The 23,789-nt window shown below is 35.0% G+C and overlaps 1 protein-coding gene and 1 pseudogene across 1 annotated transcript; both read left to right on the plus strand.

The window, feature by feature from the left end:
• Positions 1–17,656: 17,656 nt before the first annotated feature.
• Positions 17,657–19,134, plus strand: LOC129053465 (glutamate dehydrogenase 1, mitochondrial-like). Its single transcript, XM_054545514.2, has one exon. The coding sequence runs from the start codon at positions 17,769–17,771 to the stop codon at positions 19,014–19,016; it is 1,248 nt and encodes a 415-aa protein (XP_054401489.2). The 5' UTR covers positions 17,657–17,768; the 3' UTR covers positions 19,017–19,134.
• Positions 19,135–21,819: 2,685 nt separating this feature from the next.
• LOC134760943 (heat shock transcription factor, Y-linked-like) lies at positions 21,820–23,025 on the plus strand (annotated as a pseudogene).
• The last annotated feature ends 764 nt before the right edge of the window (positions 23,026–23,789 follow it).

Raw genomic sequence — 23,789 nt, forward strand, 5'->3', positions numbered from 1 at the left:
CTATTGGCTGATACAATAGGCTTCTTAAACTGAATGAAACTATTCACAATGTTCTTTATGGTATCCGATCTTTCAATACTTGCTCTGTTTCTGTCATTTCTTAAATGCACACAAAATCAAGATCTCAGAAAAGGACACAGCCAGCTGCACTGGGCAGCATAAGCTTCCTGTCATCTGCAGCAGTCCTATGCAGAACATTCTCTTTTTTTTTTTCATTACTTCTATATTTAGTGAGTTATTCTCAGTCAATCCTATTGATAGCCCTTTCTGGGTAAAGCCATCATTTTTCCTCATCGAAATGTCTCCGAGTCTACTGGCATTTTCTGTTAGCCTTATGGTAAAATACATGCTTTTGATGAAAGGCTGGTCTTTTTCATCATCAATAATCTTTCTTTGACCCCCTCTCACACCTGGAACAAATATATGCAAGCTTTTTGTTCTGTTGGCTGTTCATGGAATTGCTTATACCAATGTACTATCCTTGCTAGCTAGGCCTGTAACCATGGAAGCAGTAACTGAGCCAGACCCCTGAGACATAAGTGGATATATCTTGCACCTGTTCTCTCCTCCAGTCTTTTCTGCATCAGGATATAATACAGCTCTGAAGGGCTTCTCAGCTGCCAACTTGAGCACCGTGGTGTCCTGCTGATCCAGCAAAATAGGATCCAGTTTCCCGAGTTATTGAAATCCACTGTGTTCTTGCTGTTAAATTGGCTCTGAGGTGCAAGAGTCTTGATAGTTTAATTTCCTAGCTCCATATTCCTTGGGTCAAAGAGAGGTGAAATTGTGTTTCTCCTAGCATTGTGGTTGGTAGCAAACAACTGGCAGTTTCAGATGTGTGGTGTTTGCAAGTCACTAGCGTTTTAGGAAGGTTCTTTAAAAAGTTGGAGTTGGTAGATTCGGAAGTTCCTTTTCTGGCCTTGCTTGAAAATGTTCAAAATGTTCTACTTATTTGCCAATGATGTCCTTCTTTTTCTGTTTTTTAATTTGTCAACTCTTAGAGTCATAAATACATTTTTCACAGTTTACGAATTGCTGCTCTGCTTCCCAAGTGTCATTCTGTTTGTCATAGCCTTTCCACTGAAAGAAATCCTCTGTCTTCCCATTTTTGTCTTGTCTTTTGTCAACAACAGTTTCAACCTCAAACTCCTGGGATGCCATGAAGGAAGAGATAGGATTGGAGCAATTACTGTGTCATTTTTCTTTCTGTCGAGTCTCCATATTGTCACTGCTTTCTGCCTCCATTGCTGCACCAGCTCTGGGTATGGATGAGCCTGTTCCACTTTGTGGCCACTGGTGTAGTAAAAGTTGTCTGAAGAAGCAGCTATGCTATGTACCTTAGTATCTCCTAACTTATTCCATGGTGTGACAGCTGAGGCTTCTGTTTATCATGCCAAGGTGTCTGGCTAGGTAGCCTCAGGTACTCCTACTTTCTGGTATGGTGCAGAGATCTTTCTTCCTGGCTATAACTCTTTGCTTTGTAGTTGCTCCAGTGATTATATTAAACATTCTAAAAGTAAAACACTTCTAAAATCACACTAGTTTATTCTCACTTAACATAGAAAATCCTTAATCCTTTATAGCATGCCCTACTTTATTTCAGTTATTGAGTTCTCAAAATTATAACAATATGCATTCTATCTCAAAAACAGAAGCTAGTGAGTTTTTTTGATATAATAGTGTGTTAAATTATGTGGAGAACATATTGTGAAGCTGCATATTGTTAATCTTTTTATCTTTTATAATTGTTCTTATATTTATCTTTACTTTATTCTTTGTTTGTTAATAGTGCTGTTCAGTGTCCTTTCATTTTATCCTGGAATAATCCATAAGGCATTTCTTAAATGGTTGAATACTGGCAAAAGAATGTGACTTTTATTTGGGAATTTCATAACTTCACCCTCACTTTTGATGGACACTTTGTTTAAACATTACTTTTCTCTTTCAAACTTTTTCTTACTGCGCTTGGAATATATGAGTCTTCTCTGAATTTTCAGATAAGAGATTCCCCTATTATTTGTGAGGGTTTTTTGTACATTACTAGTCAAGATTTCTCTTTCTGCTTTCAAGATTCTCTTTGTCTTTGTTTTAGACAGTTTAACTATCATGTATGTTTGAATGTGTTTCTTTGAGTTTATTTTACTTGGAGTTTGTTGAGTTTCTTAGTTATTTATTACCTTAAATTTGTGACATGTTTGACCACTTTTTTCTCTCCCTATTTGTTGGTCTCTTCTTGAATTTCCAAAATGCATAAGTAGATCTGCTTGATGGTGTCACAATGGTTTCTAGACTGTTTTCACATTTTCTTATTTTTTTCTCTTCTTCACTTAATAATTTCATTTGCCTCTTTTATTCAATTTGCTGACATTTTGTTCTGTAGGCTCAAGTCTCCTTTTAAATGTCTGTAGTAATTATTTATTTATTTATTTATTTGAGATGGAGTCTTTCTCTGTCACCGGGCTGGAGTGCAGTGGCAAAATCTTGGCTCATTCCAACCTCTGCATACTGGATTCAAATGATTCTCCTGCCTCAGCCTCTTGAGTAGCTGGGACTACAGATATTTGTCACCACACTCAGCTAATTTGTGTATTTTTAATACAGATGGGGTTTCATAATGTTCCCCAGAATAGTCATGACTTCTTGACATTATGATCTGCCACCTAGGCCTCCCGAAATGCTGGGATTGCATGCCTCTAGTAATTTTTTTTTTTTTTTTTTGTGGTTTTAGTAGAGATGGAGTTTCACCATGTTAGTCCGGATGGTTTCAATCTCCTGACCTCTTGATTCACCCAACTCTGTCTCCCAATGTGATGGGATTACAGGTGTGAGCCACCACGCACAGCTGTGAACTTTTATGTCAGTTGTTTTATTTTCATCTCCAGAATTTTTTTTTCCTGAGAGCCACTGAACCTGGCCCAGAATTTTTTTCTAAGTTTGAAAGTAAGTTGTCATGCTTTCCTAAGAAACTGTATTATTTTAGTTTCAATCTCTGTTTCTTTGAACATAAAGTTAGACATGCATAGACATCACATTTGTGAATTTTCCTTCCAAAGATGCATTTGTGCCAGTCTGTTTGTTTTTATGCAAGGGCTCACATTTACTGTTATTACAAGTAAAAAAATTACTTACTGTGACATTTACTTACCTTTTTTATATGCTCTTTTTCTTATTTGATCCTCAATTACTCCTTTGTCCATTAAAAAAAGTTAAAGTTTTAAAAATTTTTTCTGTATTTTCATGTGATAATTAATTATATTTGGACTTTAATTATATTCTTAACATAATATAGACTTTGAATAACATTAAATTGTTTGAATAATCAAAATTTTAATTTCAACAATATAAGTATATTCTGCTCTTATACTTTTCTTTCTCAATATAACTTGTCTCAGATTGTATCTGTACACCCTGAGTGTCCATTAAAGTAAATTTGTAACTTTTTATGTGATAGCTGCCTATGAGGTCTGTAATAGCAATAGCTAAATTTGCCAGGATTGCAATAGCATTTTTTTTTTAAGGGAAAGTTTAATCACACATTATTTTAGCTTTTCTATATCTAGACATTTTTTGTTTGAGTATCATTTTTACAAGATATAGATTTTCTTCATTTCTCCAAAGTGTTTTTTTTTAGTTATTGATAGCTTAGAATGCATTCCATTAACACATTAACATTATCAATAAGAGCAATATAAAAACTATTATTTAAAAAAAAACTGGATCTGTATTAACAAATCTGTTGTATTGTCTATTGTATGAAATAACTGTATTCTTGCTTTCAACAACTAAAAATTTTGTTTGTGACCAATTCCAGGCATTTTTCAACCAAGAGTGACTTCTGAGTTTGGCAAAATAGAAATAAATATGTTTCATCAATTCTTTACTTACCTTCTAGAGAGACTACAACAAAAACAATAAATTAGCAAACAAGTGCTTCTTCACTCCTCCCTGAATTAGGAACGAAGGCCTGAAACGGAAAATGAAAATTTCAATTTTGAAGCCTTCGTCTGTGCCTGGGAGGCAGTATGGCAATCCAAAAAAATATTTACTACTTTAAAATTGTCTCTTTTGATGGTTTGCTTGGTTGATACAAACTACTTATTTACAGTGTACAGACAGTTTTTGATTAGTTTGATGTTTCCTTGAATGGTTTGAAGCTGCCAACCCTACAGTTTTGCCTTTGTTTTTATTTGAGAAGCACTGATTATTTTATAATCTCAGAGGTTATTTTTATTTAGGAGATCTATGATTTGTCCTATGAAAATATTGTTTAAAATATTTAAATTGAATTTTACACTTTTAATTTGTGTTTCTAACTGTTAGGTTTTTGTTTTAGTGGTTACGGTATGAAGTTTTTTGTTTGCTTTTAATTAATTGATGCTATCAATTTCATATAAAAGGCAAGGGCAATATTCTCTATTATGAATTACATCTTGGTTTTTTGTAAAACATGTATACAATTATTTGTTTCCAAAGCGACTTTCAAGTACATATCTAAATAAAACAATAACGGAATAATTATGTAGGCATGCAGCAAGATCTACAAGTGTGATGATCTCTGACAGAAGCCTGAATAAATTGTTTGAAAAACAACCAGGTCACTATGGATGGAGCAGAATGTCGAAGGAAAATGATTGTAGACAATGAGTTTTATGGGTAACTCACAGTCATTGTGATTGTCTAGGGTTTCCATAGGTCAGTAGATTTTACTTTAGTTTCACTTTAAGCCAAGTTCATGACTGGAAGTGGAAGTGGTAAGATTGTTACTAGCATCTAGTGCCAAGAGGCTAGAAATGCGGTTGAATACCTTAAAATCTAGTCTCAGGCACCTTTGAGCAATTAACGGTATTCAACTATCTCTCCAGAAAATTGTGAAAAAAAAAGAAGAAGCACACTTTTAGAAAACATTGATTTTATATTTTCAAGGTTACTTAACTCAATCTTTGGTTTCTGTAAATCTGAAGGATTTTAAGAAGCTCCTGTAAAGTTCAGTTGATTCAAGTTAGGGTAAGTGTTAATAAAGTGAAGTCAGTTCAGTTAATCAATGATTAGAAAGTAAAGTATAGGCTAGGTGCAGTGGCTATAATCCCAGTATTTTGGGAGGCCAAAGTGGGCCGATCACAAGGTCAGGACATCAAGATCATCCTGGCTAACATGGTGAAACTTTGTCTCTACTAATAATACAAAAAAAAAAAAAAAATCAGCTGTGCATGGTGACAGGTGCCTGTAGTCCCAGGTACTCAGGAGACTGAGGCAGGAGAATGGCGTGGACCCAGGAGGTGGAGTTTGCAGTAAGCTGAGGTGGTGCCACTGCACTCCAGCCTGGGTGACAGAGCAAGACTCCATCTCTGAAAAAAAAAAAAAAAAAGAAAGTAAACTATTTCATTTTTTCTCCCCCTTTCTTTTCCATTACTTTAAAATATTTCTGTAAAACACTAACATAGCAAAATAAAACCCTAGGCACACTTTTTTTTTGGGATGCCATGGAGAACACTCAATGGCTTTTGGGATAGAACTAATCTTGAATACAACTGGAAGTCATACAGAATACAGATGTATATAAGTGCATTAGTGCACTTCATTATGCATACAGACTGGGCATAATGATTGTCATAAGACTAATATTAAATGTTTCTTATGACATAAAAGTTGCTAAGATTTTACAATAACCAAGCCAAATGGAAACTGAGATTTCAAGGATTATAGCCAGGGTTAGAGAGTTCTAGCTGTTGAGTAGAATGAAAGCTCAAGCATCTTCTAGGAGAGGCCATCACTGTTGCCATAAACAGCATGGGGATTATCTCTGCAGAAACAGGTGAAAAGGCTGATGGCAGCATGAATCTCATTCTTCCTGGATGCAGAAACATAATTTGAGATTATCTGAATGGCAGGGCTGAATGACCTGGAACTCAAACAGGGATAAATGATTCCCCTGGCTTATCACATTGTGGTAAGACAAAAATAAAACAAGAGCTGTGGCCCTTCAGTGTGCACAGACCTAGGAGCTCTCAAAGCCAGGGAGGGCTGTCACATCTTTTGCGGCTTTGGGTTTTCCAGCATCTCCAAGTTTCTGAGTTTCACTACCTTCCCCAGTATCAGCTGTGGAAGCTGCTTGCAGTAGGACCGGTCCAACTGCAGCTTTTCAATTATCTAGCAGTTCTGTTGGCAACTAAAACTTCCTGGCCTGATATAGCTGGCATGACTGACCTTGTTTAGCAGCTGGAGCACACACTTGCTCATACACCCCTCACCACTCATCCATGTTTCTCCTTGGCAGGTGATAAATCCTAGCTGTTAATGCCAGATGAGTGCAGCATGTCAGATAGTGTGTGTAGAACAACTTAGCAGGCCCGATTAAAGCTCAGGGAAAGGCACCACAGGCCACAGAGGTTTTCATCTGGCAAATTGATGCCCCTAAAATCCCATAGCAATAAAAGCAATAGCTGGTTATTTTTAAATGACTTACTTCTTTTGGTTCTTGAAATAATGACTATTCAGTGTCCTACATTTTGGTATCTTTTAACCTTTTTTGCAAATGATTATATTTGAAAATTCTTACAAAATCAAATTTGAAAGATTATTATTTGCATTGAATCACTTTATCCATCTTATGTACACTGTATTTTTTTTTAAGACAGAGTTTCAGTTTTGTCATCCAAGCTGGACTGCAATGGCATTTTCTCAGCTCACTGTACCTCCTGCCTCTGCCTCCTGTGGGGCTGAAATTACAAGCACCCACCACGGTGCCCAGCATGGCATTGGAGATCAGATTAGCATTCTCCTAGTAGGTTATGAAGCTTACTTATGAAAGAGCATTTCTAATTCCTGGACTTTGATGTTTTGTACTTATATAATTTCTTATTGAGAGTCACTTTTGCTCAGTATTATAATATGATGAGCAGCATTTCTGGCATTTTCTGCTAAATGCAATAGTAACATCCATTTTCTGTGGTTGAAATACCCTAATAAGTTTGTGTCTCATGGAATCTAAATTGTTGACATTTACTATTCTAGAGAGTTCTGAAGAAGAAATTAAAAACCACATTTTAAAATTTTGCAGACGCCAGGAGGGGTGGCTCACACCTGTAATCCAAGTACCTTTGAAGACTGAGGCAGGAGGATCATCTGAGTTTAGGAGTTGTAGACCAGCCTGGTCAATAGGGTGAAACCTCATCTTCACTAAAATTACACACATACACACATAGAAAAATCAGCTGAGCATGGTGGTGGACAGATGTAATCCCAGCTACTTGGGAGGCTGAGGCAGGAAAATTGCTTAAATCTGGGATGTGGAGGTTGCAGTGAGCTGAGATCACACCATTGCACTCCAGCCTGTATGACAAGAGCAAACCTCTGTCTTAAAAAACATGTGCAGAAATTTTATATGAGATCTCATTTTTCTCTAATTTTTGGCTATTCCAACATCCTGAAATTTTCTCTAACTTGCTGCTATTCTAACATTCTGTAATTTGTGAAAAATACCAGGGTGTCCTGCATGTACCATGGAACTTAATATAAAACAATACTAAATTAATTAAATGCAAATAATTTTTTTTCTGGATGTGAGGTTATAGTAGCTTTGAAATGTGTGCCACACTTTATTTAAAACATTTTGTATTTACAAATCAGTGTTGTCACAAACTTCATTGAAATGCAAATGAGTAGCATATATCAATTTTTAATTGATTGAATTTCTTTTCTTTTCTTTTTAGAATGAAATCTCACGCTGTCTCTTTGGCTGGAGTGCAGTGCTGCAATCTTAGCACACTGCAACCCCCTGCCTCCCAGCTTCATGTGTTTATTCTTCCTCAGCTTCTTGAATAGCTGAGAATATAGATGCACACCACCACACCTGATTGATTTTTACCATATTGGCCATGCTTGTCTCAAGCTCCAGAACTCAAGTACTCTGCCTCCCTTGGCCTCCAAAAGTATAGGAATTACGTGTGTGAATCACCATGCCTGGCCCCTGACTGAATTTCTAATTCAAAAAAAATCTGTCTTGCAAAACCTTATTTTCCATGTTATATTTTTGATGTGTTTCTTTATATGTCTCATTATTAAAGAAAATGGTATAATTTTAAAGTATTTTCTTGTAAGTGAAAATGAATTTATTTTTATTAATATGTAACTAAAATAGTAAGTATAATTAGCGTGTTTTTTTTTTTTTTTTTTTTTTTTTTGCTGTGTGTAAAGTTATGAGGTTGTAGAAATTTCTTTAAAAAACAAATTTGGATAATTAATTACATTACTTGATTGTACTCAGGTTATTTTCCTCAGGATTTTCTTTTGTAAGAAAATTCAAAATTTCTTCCAGATACATTGAGATGTTCAATTATGTGAAATAAACTTAAAGGTATTTTCTTTGAAAAGAAAGTTTTTGTAACCTATATTTTCTACCAATAACATGTGATTATTTTTTCTAACATACTAGAAATTATTTTTTTTTCATTTTCCCTGCACCTAAAGTTCAACTGCAGTATATGACAAGCAAAGAACTGTTAACAGAGAAGGCTGTTCCAGTCTGTAAGTCACCCATTACCATCAACCCTGGTTTTGAGCTACCTGCAGCACCAGCTGTTGGCTGTGTAAAAAATCTCACAGTGATGCTAGACTATTTGACTGAAACATATTACACAGACAAAGTAAAAACTGTGAGTATTTTAAATTATAAAGCAGTTTTGTTCATTAATCATACTTTTGTTTAAAATTCTGTTGTTTCATTTAGAAAAATTAACTCATGGTTTCCTTTGTTTTGGGTCAACTAGTTTACCATTTTGTAGTCACCAGGTATATAATTAAAACCATTTAAGTAAGAGAACATTAATTTTTTAATAAGCATGTATTTCTTAACTTCTCTCCTATAGTTGGTTTTGGTACTTTACCACAGTGGGTTTTATTTACTCGTATGCGAAAAAAAAAAAAAACATTAATCCTTTAGGGTAACAAGAAACCTAATTTAATGCTACAAAATTTTATATTAAAAATATATTCATGAAAAAGATTTTCATAACCCAAATGTTAATGTTGCTTAATGTATTTTAATTATATTCTGAGAGGTATTTTTTAAAAAATCATAATGTGAGAACAGAACATTTGAGTGCATTTTGTTACTTTTAAATGTCCATATTAGTTAAGCAAAATGGGTGGCAATGTTGAAATCTTACACAAAACTGAAACTCAGAGTAAGTAAGTTAACAAATAATAAGGGGAAGTTTAGTTGATTTCAAGAGAAACCTGAGGGTTAAGAATATAATTAACAACAGCATTCTGTACAGATATTTAATTGGAAATATGAAATTATATTTGTTTATGTTTTTTTCTGTATGGGTATATTTTTTAGTACATTGTAGGAGTTTGTAGCTAAACTGACTTCTTGAAAGTTCAGATCTTTATGTGTTCTGTAGGATCTATGTAGACAGAAAAATTTTTTTTGAAAACACTTTTTTTGTTATTTTCTTTAACTATTGTATTGGAATAGTAAATATATGTTTAACCAAACATTATTTTTGTTAAACTATTTAGCCATTGTTTTCTTGTGATTAGTATATATTTTCAGATATATAAGAGGACATGTGGTAAAAACTATGAACTTGTCACCAATAATATATTTCTGGTCCAGAGATTTTCTTTTAGGTATATGCACATCTCCAAACACTTACCTTTTTTTTTTACAGAAATGAGCATATGCAATATGCAATATGGTTAACTTTGTTTTGCACTTAGTCACACACCTGTCAATACATGAAGATCTGTTTAATTCTCTTTTGTAGCTACATAACTTGCAGTTCAATGTGCTCTAATTTATGCAATCCACTTCTAAGACGGAGTGATGTGTAAGTTGTATTCAGTTTTACAAAAAGTAGCATTTACAATTTTCATAGGTATTTTAAAGATACCATCTAATTGTCTTCTTCTCACAATAAAACTGTGAACATATATAAAGCAATTATCACTATTAGCTGAGGAAGAAAGTGATAATTATGTGAATGTTATAGTTTTTATGAGTTGGAACAATAATTTAAATGAAGTGCTCAATTAAAACTGAGAAAAACCTAATGTTCTACTTATATAATGTTCTGATGAAAGTGTATTGGATAGATTTATTTTAAGTGCAAAACTTTTTTAATATATAAAGTCATAACGATTAATGCTAAGTCTCTTTTTAACACATGAGAAGTTAATATTACATCATTGTGTATGACTTTCTAAGAAAATTGTTACAAAAGCAATGCCATTAAAAAGTGTGGACTTAAAAATTCTGTATTTAATAGTCTTTATAGTGGCTGACATTGTTGATGTAAAAGTTTAAAGTACTCTTTCAAAATGGCTATGTTAACCTTATAGAATAAATTTCACAGTCCAATTAAGAGAACAATGGAAAAAATCATTATTTTTATTGCAAAAGCATTCATTTTTCATAGCTTGTGAAGCACTCAGTGAGTAGGACTATCTGCCCCCTGTTGGACCCTGCCCACCAAAAAGATTGCTGGGACTCAGGGAAGCTGCTGCTACTTTTCACATAAATTCTGTGATCCAGCAACTATACTTGATCCTAGTCATCAGAAACAGTTTTTCTACAATTGAAAAAACAGTGATAAAGATGATGATTGTTCAAAGATGAGAAACAAAATTGTAAGGTAAGTTTTAATTATTATTTTTTTAATATTCTGATAGTAGATACTGTTGTTCTTCCTGAGATTAGTGTACTTTAATGAGACTTTTATCAGGACTGCATTTTGATGATACGGCTAGAATATGTATGATACTATGACTGGCATATTTATTGTGCTCACTATCTAGTAACTTGAAATTTTAGTGAATAATAATTATCACTTTTTGTTTGTTTGTTTTCAAACCATGGTAGATGTAATCACATTTGTATGACCTGGTAAATGAAATTCAGCTTTCGAATAATGAGATTTTTTTTTTTTTAAGACGAAGTCTCATTCTGACACCCAGGCTGGAGTGCAGTGATGCAATCTCAGCTCACTGCAAGCTCTGCCTCCTGGCTTCATGCCATTCTCCTGCCTAAGCATCCCAAGTAGCTGGGACTACAGGCGCCCACTATCAAACCTGGCTATATTGTTTTTCAATTTTTAGTAGGGATGGGGTTTCACTGTGAGCCAGGGTGGTCTCCTGACTTCTTGATCCACCTGTCTCAGCCTCCCAAAGCACTGGGATTACAGGCATGAGCCACCATGACAGGCCTTTTATTTTTAATAATTATATTCACATTTTTTTTTAAAGTAGGCATTTTTTTTTTTTTTTTTTTTTTACTGTTGTTCTGTCTGTGTCATATAAGCTGTGCTTATTTTTTGGATTATCTGAATATTTTTCTCAAATTAAGGTTTTTTCTGCAAAGGAAAAAAATTGTTTTTGAGATAATGCTACATGGACCTGTTGGCAACATGATATAACTATTAAAATCAGGCTGCTAAGAGTATAAAAGCATCTGGTTGAAAATAAAAAGTATCTGATTGAAAATAAAGCAGAAAAAAAGTTAGGTTTTAGTGGCAGTTTGCATATTTAAGATATAGCTATTAAGTAAGTGAACCCAGGAAACTTTAATTTTGGAAACATTTGTACTCAAGTAATTTATCATTCCGTTACTTTTTTGCATAGATATTGACAGAAACTAAATAAAGAAATTAGAATACTTTAACTGTAGTAAATAATTCTTAAATTTCTGTTTATCTTCCTCAGTGATCAGAAATAGTTTGGTTTTCAAATAGCATCTCAGCACTTATCATCAATGGAGATTAAAACACAAACTTTCCTCTGCCTTTCTAGATCTGATACATCACACCATGCAGTCATTGCAACCTTGGCAGTGTTTCTTTTATTAGAATCTCCATATGGGATGTTCACTAACACTTGATTAACAGCCACTAACAAACAGCAACAACAAAAAAGTAAAATTCAAGTCCTGGTATTGTAGTTGGTTTTACCCCTAGGGTTTTGAATTTAAAACAGATAGTGATGGTTAATTATACTGACAAAAAGTGAATGAGGCACACAGAATATAAAATTCTAATAAAGTCTCCATCTTTGCTCTTGGTTGCTTATGCTTTATGTTTTCTTAGCACTTCACTGTGGCGTGCATGTCTGCCTAGCTAATTTTTCTATGCGATGAACTTCATCAGGGCATATACTGGATATTGTTTATTTTTGTATCAATAACCTCAGGTGTAGAGAAAAACATATAGAAACATGATAGATATGTGTAAAATAACATTATTTTTCTCTGTAGCTACAAGGAAATTATGACCTTTGGAGCTCCTGTGTATGTTCTCATTCCTTCCACAACTAGTTTAACAGCCATATTTGTTGTGTGGTAATAATTTCAAATACATCACATAAATTATATCATGAAATCTGTAAAAATACATTATACTCACAAGAGGACACTGAATTCTAGGGGAACAAACTATCTTATTCCTCATAAGTTATTTATCTCAGAGCACATAGCCATCAGTGTCTGTGTCAGTAATGTTTTCTGATTTGCAACAAATAAGAGACTTTAACATACACAGATTCTGCAAACAGATTTCTGCAAACATATATTAAGATGTTTGAAAACAAAAACAAATCAATACGACCATAAAATATAACAAATTTAAAGCCGTTGGAGTATATTATCTGCTTACAGAGCATTTACATTTTATTAAATATTTATGTAGGGGAAAAGTAAACTACACAGGAGGAGAGGTATGAATTATATTTACATACTCCATTATTGTAAATCAGAGCTTGAGCAGACACAAATTATAGTATTTAAGAGGCTCCTGGAGCCAATCCCCTATAAATCAAAGGATTGCTATATGTAAATATTTTAAGCTTTGGTAAGAAAATATTGCTTAAGTTTGTGATGGCATAATCACCCTAATGATGTTAATTATTATTTACTTATCTTTTTATAAATAAATTTAAAAGGGTATAAACCTTAAAATTATTATTAAATTGTTTTAATGTTTGCTCAGGGAATGTGAACATTTTACATGTTCTCTGTTTATGGTATGTTAACATAATTAAGCACTTGCCATTTACATAATTTTTTTTTCTTTTTTTTGGCCAACAGAAATGATTTGAGTATGAATAAAAAGGTGCATTTACATTCAGTGATTATTTTGAATTTCCTTGGGAGTTGGATATGGGACCTTACACAGAAGCAGACATTGCAAAGCTGGAAGAGAATACTGTCAAATCAGAAAATCAGTTGATTTAACAGAAAGAGTAACCTGAAAATAAAACTACAAAGATCACAAAATGCAGACTTTTAAGTGTGCCTGTATACTGTGGTCAAGCAAGCAGTAGGCATTATTGTTCTTATATTATTCAAAAAATGGTAGGATGATAACTGAGATTCCTGGTATAAATTTGATGATGAAGATTTAACAGGATTTAAAATGGATGATGATAGAGAAATTTTATCGAAGGCCTTTTCTGCATCTATTGAGATAATCATGTGGTTTTTGTCTTTGGTTCTGTTTATATGATGGTTTGCATTTATTGATTTGTGCATATTGAACCAGCTTTGCATCCCAGGGATGAAGCCCACTTGATCATGATGGGTAGGTTTTTGATATGCTGCTGGATTCGGTTTGCCAATATTTTATTCAGGATTTTTGCATCGCTATTCATCAGGGATATTGGTCTGAAATTCTCTTTTTTGTACATATGTCTCTGCTAGGATTTGGTATCAGGATGATGCTGGCTTCATAAAATGAGTTGGGGAGGATTCTCTCTTTTTCTATTGATTGGAATAGTTTCAGAAGGAATGGTACCAACTCCTCTTTGTGCCTCTGGTAGAATTCGGCTAAGAATCCATCTGGTCCTGGACTTTTTTTGGTTGATAGGCTATTAACTGCTACTTCAATTTCAGAGCCTGTTATTGGTCTATTCAGGAATTCAACTTCTTCCTGCTTTAGTTTTGGGAGTGTGTATGTGTCCAGGAATTTATCCATTTCTTCTAGATTTTCTAGTTCTTTGGTGTAGAGGTGTTTAAAGTATTCTCTGAAAATACTTAAATGTTAGACCTAAAACCATAAAAACCCTAGAAGAAAACCTAGGCAATACAAGACATAAGCATGGACAAGGACTTCATGTCTAAAACACCAAAAGCAGTGGAAACAAATGCCAAAATTGACAAATGGGTTCTGATTAAACTAAGGAGCTTCTGCACAGACAAAGAAATTACCATCAGAGTGAACAGGCAACCTATAGAATGGAAGAAAATTTTTGCAATCTCCTCATCTGACAAAGGGCTAATATACAGAATATACAAAGAAATTAAACAAATTTACAAGAAAAAATCAAACAACCCCATCGAAAAGTGGGCAAAGGATATAAACAGATGCTTCTCAAAAGAAAACATTTATGCAGCAAAAAGACACATGGAAAAATGCTCATTATCACTGGCCATTAGACAAATGCAAATCAAAACCACAATGACAGACCATCTCACACCAGTTAGAATGGTGATTATTAAAAGTCAGGAAACAACAGTTGTTGGAGTGGATGTGGAGAAATAGAAAAACTGTTACACTGTTGGTGGGACTGTAAACTAGTTCAACCATTGTGGAAGACAGTGTGGTGACTCCTCAAGGGTCTAGAACTGGAAATATCATTTGACCCAGCCATCCCATTACTGGATATATACACAAAGGATTATAAATCATGCTGCTATAAAGACATATGCACACGTATGTTTATTGTGGCACTATTCACAGTAGTGAAGTCTTGGAACCAACCCAAATGTCCATCAATGATAGACTGGATTAAGAATATGTGGCACATATATACCATGGAATACTTATGCAGCCATAAAAATGATGAGTTCATGTCCTTTGTAGGGACATGGATGAAGCTGGAAACCATCATTATGAGCAAACTATAGCCAAGGACAGAAAACCAAACACCACATGTTCTCACTCATAGGTGGGAATTGAACAATGAGAACACTTGGACACAGGATGGGGAACATCACAAAATGAGGCCTGTCATGGGATGGGGGGAGTGGGGAGTAGGGAGGGATAACATTAAGAGATATACCTAATATAAATGAGGAGTTAATGGGTGCAGCACACCAACATGGCACATATATACACATGTAACAAACCTGCACATTGTGCACATGTAATCTAGAACTTTAAGTGTAATGATAAAAAAAAGAAATTTTAAAAATTAGTGTTTTGATGGAGAGTACATGAATGTATTGATCACACGCTGAAGTGCATGTCATATAGACAGCAGAAGAGGTGATAAAATGCTTACATAGTTTTGAAATAATAAACAAATGGACATGATTGATGAAGAAGATGAGATGATAAGACATATATTATGGCTAACTTTTGCAAGACCATATCATATCATCATGTCACCTGCCTTTGAGAAAAGTGTATGGTAAAAAAAAAAAAAAAAAATGACATTTATTCCTAAGTGAAAGCAATAAAGTTGAGTATTTGCAGTTTGTGAAAGAACTGCTTACTTGTAATGGTGTTTATTTAAACCCTGCTCATGCTAAGCTTTTAGATTAGCTTCTTAGTAATAAAAATAATGTGTGCTTGGCTTCTACGATTCTTTACAAGGCATCAACATGTTTTTAATACTTTTCTTCAGTCTTCTTTTTGCTTTTTTCATAGAATCATTAGCCTTAATTTATGTGACTGTGTTGCGTTTCTGGTTTAGTTATTTTAAATTAAAAAATTTAAGATATCTTTACCTCAGAATAGTGGACATTAATGCATGGATATATGAAAAGCATTTATTTATTATACCAGTTATTATTTTTTACTCAAGCATTAGTTTAAAATGTGGGTTAGTGAAGTGGTAAGATCATCAGTAAAATCTAGTGTTAACTAATAAGAATTATGTTAAGAAAGAGCTTTAAAATACAACTGTTTTTGACTGTATAGGTACTTTTTATTCAAAGAGCAGAATTATTTTTCTGCCTGAATCAAAATAAATTACTATGATTAGTACACAGATTGCTGCTATATTCCTCATTATCACTGTATTTTACATTTTAAAAAACTAATTTGTGTTCCTCCCAGTGACTGGTATATGTCTTTGGATTTTACTCATAGGGAATTGTAATTGGTTTGGTTGTCTATTATACTGCTTTACATTTTCCTAACCATAAAAATATTATTTCAAATTTTAAATACATTAAACATTTTTGCAGTAATTGTGAGAGAATTCTTCATAAACTTAAAATTGTCTAATCTAAGTGTGTGTTTATTATTTCAAAATTGGTTCTTACTCCAATAACTTTGTATTGCACCTTTTTCCAGTGTATCATTAAGTATGAAGCTTTACCTTTACTAAATAAAATATTAAGTAATAATTAAAAAGATAATAACATATTTTAGCTGAGGTTTTCTTGCTCATATTAATAATTCCAATAATTTGGAAGGCCAAGGCATAAAGATCGCTTGAGGCTAAGAATTTTGAACCTGGTTTGGCAAAATAACGAAACACAATCTCTACGAAAGTTTTTACAAATCAGGAAGATATGGTAGCTCACACCAGTAACCTTAGCAATCTATAAGTCCATGGTGGGTGGATCACTTCAGGCCAATAAATTGAGGCTGGCCTGAACAATATAGCAGGATTCTGTCTATATAAATTATTAAAATAATTAAAGAAATTGAATAATTATCTGAGCCTGCTGGCCTTTTCCTGGAGAACCAGCAAACTGGGAGACTGAAGCTACAAGAACATGCGTATCACAGGCTGCCCCTAAGGAGATCAGACAGATACCTGATTCTTTTACGTAGCTAAGTGGATACAGCCTACTTTACGTTTATCTTTTTCATGTAAAAATGCTTATTTTCTTGCCTTTTTATGACTATAGGTAGGCTTGTTGTTTGGAGTCAGAAGACAGCTTTAGCTGAGCCATCTCCCCCTGAAAACACAAGGCATTCTTCCTCCCTACACAGTCACCCATCTTAGCAACCCAAAATGCTCAGCCAGAATTTGACTTAGATTTTCCTATATTTAATGTGATTTTGTCTTCTTATTCTCCCATTAACGATCTCTTTTCTCCACACTCATGTCCCATCTTTTGCTACTGTTAGTAATCATTCAACCCCTCCCATCACAAAAGAAGCGTATACTCCCTTCAGATAGAGCAACATGAAAATTCTCCAGAAAAGTAAAAAATTAAAAAATATATATATTTTAATTTTGCACTTTTTTTAATTTAAAAAAACGGTCAAAATTCAGGAACCATATGCATCTGGTAGGAGACGGGTTTTATCTTCACAAAGAATTTACTGATGTGAACATTTTTGTTACATAATATTAGTAGAAAAATATCTGAATTAAACAAGAACAAAAAACCGCAAAACCTGGGGTGAAGCCCTGCTGCTGTCCCGGGCCGGGCCCGCTGCCCTGGACTCAGCGGCTGCCCACTCTGCTGCGTTGCTGGGCCAGACCCGGGGACAGTCCACCCCAACCCCGCAGTCGGGGCTCGCATTGGCCGCCTGGAGCCACTAAAGCGAGGCGGTGGCCGACCTCTAGGACGACCACAACTTCTTCAAGATGGTGGAGGGCTTCTTCAATTGCGGCGCCAGCATCGTGGAGGACAACCTGGTGGAGGACCTGAGGACCTGGGAGAGCGAGAAGCAGAAGGAGAACAGGCTGTGCGGCATCCTGTGGATAATCAAGCCCTGCAACCATGTGCTGAGTCTCTCCTTCCGCATCGGGCAAGACACGGCTCCTGGGAGGTCATCTAAGGTTACCCGGCCCAGCACAGCCAGCACCGCATGCCCTGCAAGGGAAGTGTCCATTACAGCACTGATGTGAGTGTAGATGAAGTAAAAGCTTTGGCTTCTCTGATGACACACAAGTGTGCGGTGGTTGATGTGCCATTTGGGGGTGCTAAAGTTGGTGTTAAGATCAATCCCAAGAACTATACTAGTAATGAATTGGAAAAGATCACAGGGAGCTTCACCATGGAGCTGGCAAAGAAGGACTTTATTGGTCGTGGCATTGATGTGCCTGCTCCAGACCTGAGCACAGGTGAGAGGGAGATGTCCTGGATCACTGATGCCTATGCCAGTACCATAGAACACTATGACATTAATACACAAGCTCATGTTACTGGTAAACCCATCAGCCAAGGGGTAATCCATGGACGCATCTCTGCTACTGGCCATGGTGTCTTCCATGGGATTGAAAACATCATCAATGAAGCTTCTTACATGAGCATTTTAGGAATGACACCAGGGTTTGGAGATAAAACATTTGTCGTTCAGGGATTTGGTAATCTGGGCCTACACTCTATGAGATATTTACATCGGTTTGGTGCTAAATGTATTGATGTTGGTGAGTCTGAAGGGAGTATATGGAATCCAGGTGGTATTTACCCAAAGGAAGTGGAAGACTTCAAATTGCAACGTGGGTCCATTCTGGGCTTCCCCAAGGCAAAGCCCTATGAAGGAAGCATCTTGGCAGCCAACTGTGACATACTGATCCCAGCTGCCAGTGAGAAGCAGTTGACCAAATCCAATGAACCCAGAGTCAAAGGCAATATCATTGCTGAAGGTGCCAAGGGGCCAACAACTCCAGAAGCTGACAAGATCTTCCTGGAGGGAAACATAATTGTTATTCCAGATCTCTACTTGAATGCTGGAGGAATGACAGTATCTTACTTTGAGTGGCTGAAGAATCTAAATCATGTCAGCTGTAGCCGTTTGACTTTCAAATATGAAAGGGATTCTAACTACCACTTGCTTAAGTCTGTTCAAGAGAGTTTAGAAAGACAATTTGGAAAGCATGGTGGAACTATTCCCATTGTACCCACGGCAGAGTTCCAAGACAGGACACCGGGTGCATCTGAGAAAGACATCAAGCACTCTGGCTTGGTGTACACAATGGAGCGTTTTGCGAGGCAAATCATGTACACAGACAGGAAGTATAACCTTGGATTGGACCTGAGAACAGCTGCTTATGTCAATACCATTGAGAAAGTCTTCAAAGTGTACAATGAAGCTGGTGTGACCTTCACATAGATGGATCATGGCTGACTTCCTCACTATCCTCTTCACGTGTAACTTCTGCAGACTTATCACAAGTTTACATGCAACTACAGAAATCCCTTTCTCTCCTGACTCATTAATAATGGATACCATTCTCAACAATCAATCCAAATCAGCCCGTTAAGGAGAAATAAGTTAAGGTTAGAGGATCATGTACAAGCTGAGTGTGAAAGTAGAAGTCACCTACACCAGAGAGCCATTTTGGTATTTTGCCTTCAAATAAAAAGCCTCCTCCATCTGGCTGTGCAGTCTTGCTCCGTGGCTTTTCTCAACACAATCAGTGCTAGTGCTGGGGAAGGGAGAGTCAAGAGCAGTCAGTTGCTTACTTATTTTGCTCTGGATGAGTCTGGGACATGCTGTAACTTTAACACATTTAAGAAGTAGGTTTGTGGCCTTTTCAAAAGGTGGCATGGTCGTCAAGTGAATTCTTAGTATTTTATATCAGCAAAATAACTCAATTCTGCAGGTTGCAAACAAATACAAAAGCTGTTTCTGTTTATGAATTTTATTATTTTAGAATAGAATAAGTACACGCTGCTGTAATAAAATTGTCTTTAATCACTTAACAAGCCTAACCTTGACTCAAATAGTGAATGCCTATAAAAATAATAAATGAAAAAAACTAGTATTTTTATATCATAAAACAATATTATTTATAGCTTATCATTCATGTATTGTTGTCCAGCAAACATTAAAAGCCCTGTGGATAATTAAGTTTTCTTCATAACATGCAAAATGTTGGAGGCTATTTTCGTTAAAACAGTCAGAATTTGCTTACTATAATTAAGACACATAGTCCAAAGAATGCAGGAAACTTTTTATCATGTTAACTAATTGTTCTCTTTTGAAGATCTATGGTGACTAAACTATAATTCAAGTAGAGTGTCCCAGAAAAAAAAACACTTTGGCTCCCTGTTTGGAGTCTGGCAGCCTCTGAGCATTGCCAATGACCCCTACTCACCTGACTTTGTATCCTCTCCTTTTAGAGGCTTTCCATTCTGCACCCAGCTTCCCTAACAGAGAGCTGAAAACAACCTTGGGTTGAGTGTTTCATTTGGGAGTTATTTTGCCATGGCCTTTTGAACAGTAGTGTTCCCATGAAGTGCTAGATAATACATGTGCAAGAATCAGCTTTTTTTTTTTTTAAACTATAACACCTTTCAGAAATTTCTAACTACTTTGTAACTGCATGGCTTAAAGTGTTGATAAAAGCAGTTATTTAAAGTCTACGTTTTCCAAAAAAAAAAAAAAAAAAAAAAAAACCCAAAACCTAAAGGATATTAAACCAAGACAATCTTCTTACAATGACACCTCTTTCCAGTATGAGAGAACTACCTCCTACGATATGAGAAATATCTATATTTTATTTCTTTCTTCTACACGCATTCAACACTTATCAATGCCAGAGTTGAAATTTTAATATGTCAAATTTCAACCATAAAGATATAAAAAGTCTTACTGCTAATGCAGCATTGTTATTTTATTCAATATTAATATTACATTATAAATTCAAATCCTGCTTAATAATGATAACAATTATTTGCAGGACACAAAGATTATTCCTTACAAAATCGTTTTTATAGAGATTATGTTCTTGGAGCCAAATAAAAATTTTACTGCTTAGACAAACGTACATACTTACTTTTCTTACATTTTCTTGTTGTTATTATTTTTATTGTTATTATTATTTATTTACATCTCCTATTCTTTGGGATCTCCTTACAAGTAAATCACCTTCATTTAAAATCTCTTTTGTTGTTAAGGTTTGTCAGATATTTACAGACATACCAAATAAAATCATTATTTATTTTTCTGATATGACTGAAAAAGGTTTTGAAGAGATATGCATATAAATAACTTTTTATTCTGAAACATAATTTGTTAGTTTTATTCGCAATTGTTCTCCCCTTGATTTATCAAGGTAAGTTTCACATAATGAAAAATTACATATGAGTATACAATTCAATGGAATTTAATATGTTTATGATGTTGTACAATCATCATCTATCTTTAGTTCCTAAATGTTTCTATTGCCCAGCAGGAAACTCCATACCTACTAAACAGTTCTTTTTATTTCCCAGCCTCTGATAACCAGTAACCTACTTTTTTCTCTATGGCTGTCTTTTTACCACATTGGTTTTGCACTGCAACAGTTTTCAATCCGACATGCCAAAGTCATAGAGGTTTTAAAATCGTTCATTGTTGTTTTCCTTTTCTTTTTTCTTTTTTTTTTCATTTTGCAATTACCAGGACCTATTCTCCTCTCACCAATCTAATAAGAATGTCCGTGTCAGGGAGAGAATTACATTTATTTCAGGGATTGAGGACATTATTTTCTTATTTATTTAAATGCTGCTACAGGGATATGATTTTGCAGCCTACAATGTGTAAGTGAGCAGTCTATATTTTATTTTCACTGGATACGTTTCTCAGACTGGGAAGGAAACACTTTTGGCCAGATTTTTGTTGATTGCTAGGAGACTAAAGTCCTCTTGTGATGTCTTTGCTATTCAGCTTGACATATACTAGAGTGATGCTTTAGATTGCCTTACCTGCATAGACCTTCTGAAGCTGCGTTTGAAGCTTCAGTCTTGAAAACTATACAGGCTGGAAGAGTATCTAAAGAAATATTTATTTGAGATGGCACATGTTTCTTCAGAAACTCAAGTTGTTTCTCCCAGAGATGAATTAGTTGATTCAGAAGCCTCTGCTAGATCTCCACTGTGTAAATACACATTCCTTGGGGACTCAGACTTAAGGTCAATGATTGAAGAAAATGCTGTTTAGGTTTTTTCACAAGAATCCTTGTTAAAATGGCCATGTGACACAGTGTGTGTTTCTGAGCCAGATAAAGGTAATGATTTTTTTTTCTGTGATCTTCCCCAGGAAATATCAGAAAATATTTGAGAGTGACCAATTCAAGTCTATTCTATGGGATGAGAATGGAACTTGCAGAGTGATTAATGAAGAACTCGTCAAGAAAGAAATTTTGGATAGAAAGACTCCTTACAGAATATTTCAAGATGACAGAATCAAAAGATTTGTTTGACAGGTCAGCCTTTATGGATTTAGTAAAATTTGACAGAATTTTCAAAGATCTGCCTTTGTAGCCACCTTTCTTGCAGAAGAGAATGAATCCGTTGTCTTAAGCAAGATATTTAACATATTTCAGTTACCACCTTACATAGAGTATATATGTAATTTTACTTTGTACATCAGTAAATATGTTAATACATGCAGTAAGGCCAGATTTTGAAAATTATCTAAAATACTAAGGTAAATTTTTTTTTAATTTTTTGAAATTATTGAGTTCAGCTTGAGCTTTAACCTTCCAGCATTTTAAGAAATTTTGCTAACAACTTTGAATCTTACCAGTGAAATCAAAATAAATCTACCAAAGCCACTTAATGCAATGTTACTATTAATATATAACATGTTTTCACTTGAGGCCTTAACAACTTTAGTGCTTTTTTCCCAAAAGCACTTTCTTAAAAATAGTAAACCAAGTTCATGAATTATTTGATGATATTAAGTTTGTGTGATGAAACAGAAATCTGATATTTTAAGTGTTTGTTATTGTCACTTGTCTCAACAAATTGCAACAGATCAGCATGCTATTTTAAATCAGTTGACCACTATTCATATGCACTCTCATAGCACCTGCATCCAAGCAAGTGACCACATTGTGAATTTCATTACAACCACAACTTCTCAATACCACAACCTATCTCCCTTGCAAAACGGTTTTCTGGAGCTGATAGTGGAACCATCTGCTCTTCCAACAAGATATCCTGTGGTATTAGTCAACGAGGCTCCACATCCTAACCTGCTACCAGTAGGCAAACCATGGTTGCAAATGCCTACGATACCTGATACATCAGCTGTCCCTCATTCCAGGCTAGATCTTCAACCATCAGAACTGGACAAATATCACCCTAATTACAAATGATCTTCCATTAAAACAGTATCAGATTATGCATGACAACAGAGAATAACATTTACATAGACCAAAAAAACCCTAAAAATATCTGCAATTATCTTACTGAAAAATAAAACTGCATGTCAACTTATATGTTTGCTTTTTCTTTATTTCTCAAAGTATAGTTAAAAGTAAAATGGTGTTTTCTTTCTGTGTCAGGCTATTGTACTACTTCCTATAAAAATATATGTGGGCTTTTTGATTATTTGTAAGGAAATTTGATGTGCTCCTTTGTAAGTTAAGTAATTTAGTTCTTTAAATAGGAAAAAATAATAAAGTCTTTGGGTCCACTTGCTGCTGAAACAACATGGTACCACTGCCTGGGTAATTTGTAGAAAGGCTTATTTTGCTCATGGTTCTGGAGGTGGGGAAGTCAAGGGGCTGCATCTCATGAGATCTTCTTTCTATGTTACAACATGCAGGTGGACCTTGTCTGGTGAAGGGCATGAGATGAACAGAAAATCGGGACCAAACTCATCCTTCATCAAAGCTCACTCACGAAATAACTAATTTGTTCTCCAGATAGCACCATCAATTCAGTCACGAGGTTAAACACATGGCTAATCAACTCTCAAAAGTCCTACCTCCCAACATTATCACAATGAACGCAGAATTTCAATGTAAAATTTGGAGAGGACATACAAAACCATGAGAGCAGGCAAGGGAAAGGAAACAACTGCAGTTAGGAAAAAGTAGTAAGTGACTTCTCAGGTAGTCTGGCATAAATCAAATAGGGCATAAATTTGGATGGCACAAAGGGAATAGAT

Source organism: Pongo abelii, chromosome Y, assembly GCF_028885655.2.
Source record: "Pongo abelii isolate AG06213 chromosome Y, NHGRI_mPonAbe1-v2.0_pri, whole genome shotgun sequence".
In the NCBI taxonomy this organism is placed as follows: Eukaryota; Metazoa; Chordata; class Mammalia; order Primates; family Hominidae; genus Pongo; species Pongo abelii.